This window comes from Condylura cristata, unplaced genomic scaffold (genome assembly GCF_000260355.1).
Source record: "Condylura cristata isolate star-nosed mole 26May11 unplaced genomic scaffold, ConCri1.0 scaffold00073, whole genome shotgun sequence".
Lineage (NCBI taxonomy): Eukaryota > Metazoa > Chordata > Mammalia > Eulipotyphla > Talpidae > Condylura > Condylura cristata.
Window position 1 is genome coordinate 156,855 of NW_004567174.1, and position 763 is coordinate 157,617.

The window sequence follows — 763 nt, forward strand, 5'->3', positions numbered from 1 at the left end:
GAGGGGCCCCGAGAAGCCCCGCACCCCGATCGGAGGGGCCCCGAGAAGCCCCGCACCCAGATCGGAGGGGCCCCGAGAAGCCCCTCACCCTGATCGGAGGGGCCCCGAGAAGCCCCTCACCCTGATCGGAGGGGCCCCGAGAAGCCCCGCACCCGGACTCACCCTTGTTCTCTCTGAAGGGCGCGGGAAGGCCGGGGGAGCCGGGGTGGGGGAGCCGGGTGGGGGTCGGGCCTGGAATGGGGCTCCAGACACAACAGAGCCCTGGAACAGAACAGCGTGAGGCTGAGGGAGCCCCTCGGCAGTGTGGGGCGCCCCTGGGGGCGCCCCTAAAGGCAGGCCCGGCGCCCCACCACCAGACCTGCGAGGCTGTTTTTCCTCAAAAAGAAACAAAATTTGACCAACATCAGTCGAAAACGAAGCTAAAACACGTCACGTCTGAGCAAACCAACCAGAGAGGTGAGTCACGCTGTGGTCCACGAGGTGACCTGTCCATGGGGTGACCTGTCCACGGGGTGACCTGTGCACGAGGTGCCCCTGCCCCTGCAACAGTCCACACCAACGCGAAGCTCCTTCCGGAGACCTGTAGCCAGGTGGTAGATCCTGCAGGGGTAGTGCTGAGCTTAATTTATTTATATTTATTGATGTCACTGATCGCATTGCTGAGACATGTATCAGTAGAAAATTCCAGACCTATGTGAGAAGAAACGTCCGTCCCCTCGCTGCAAGTAAACGAAGGATCATTAAATTGCTGCATTAAACTGAC

The 763-nt window shown here is 60.6% G+C and overlaps 1 protein-coding gene across 3 annotated transcripts in view; it reads left to right on the plus strand.

The window, feature by feature from the left end:
• The window catches only part of LOC105854631 (pollen-specific leucine-rich repeat extensin-like protein 1), a 7,423-nt gene extending 6,666 nt beyond the window's left edge, over positions 1-757 (plus strand). For 2 of the 3 annotated variants that reach the window (XM_012734802.1, XM_012734803.1), the window contains exon 3: positions 4-757. In XM_012734802.1, the coding sequence (XP_012590256.1) occupies positions 4-280 (277 nt within the window). In that variant the 3' untranslated portion in view covers positions 281-757. The remainder of the gene's footprint in view (positions 1-3) is intronic. The other variant, XM_012734804.1, reaches the window with a different exon arrangement.
• Positions 758-763: the final 6 nt, after the last annotated feature.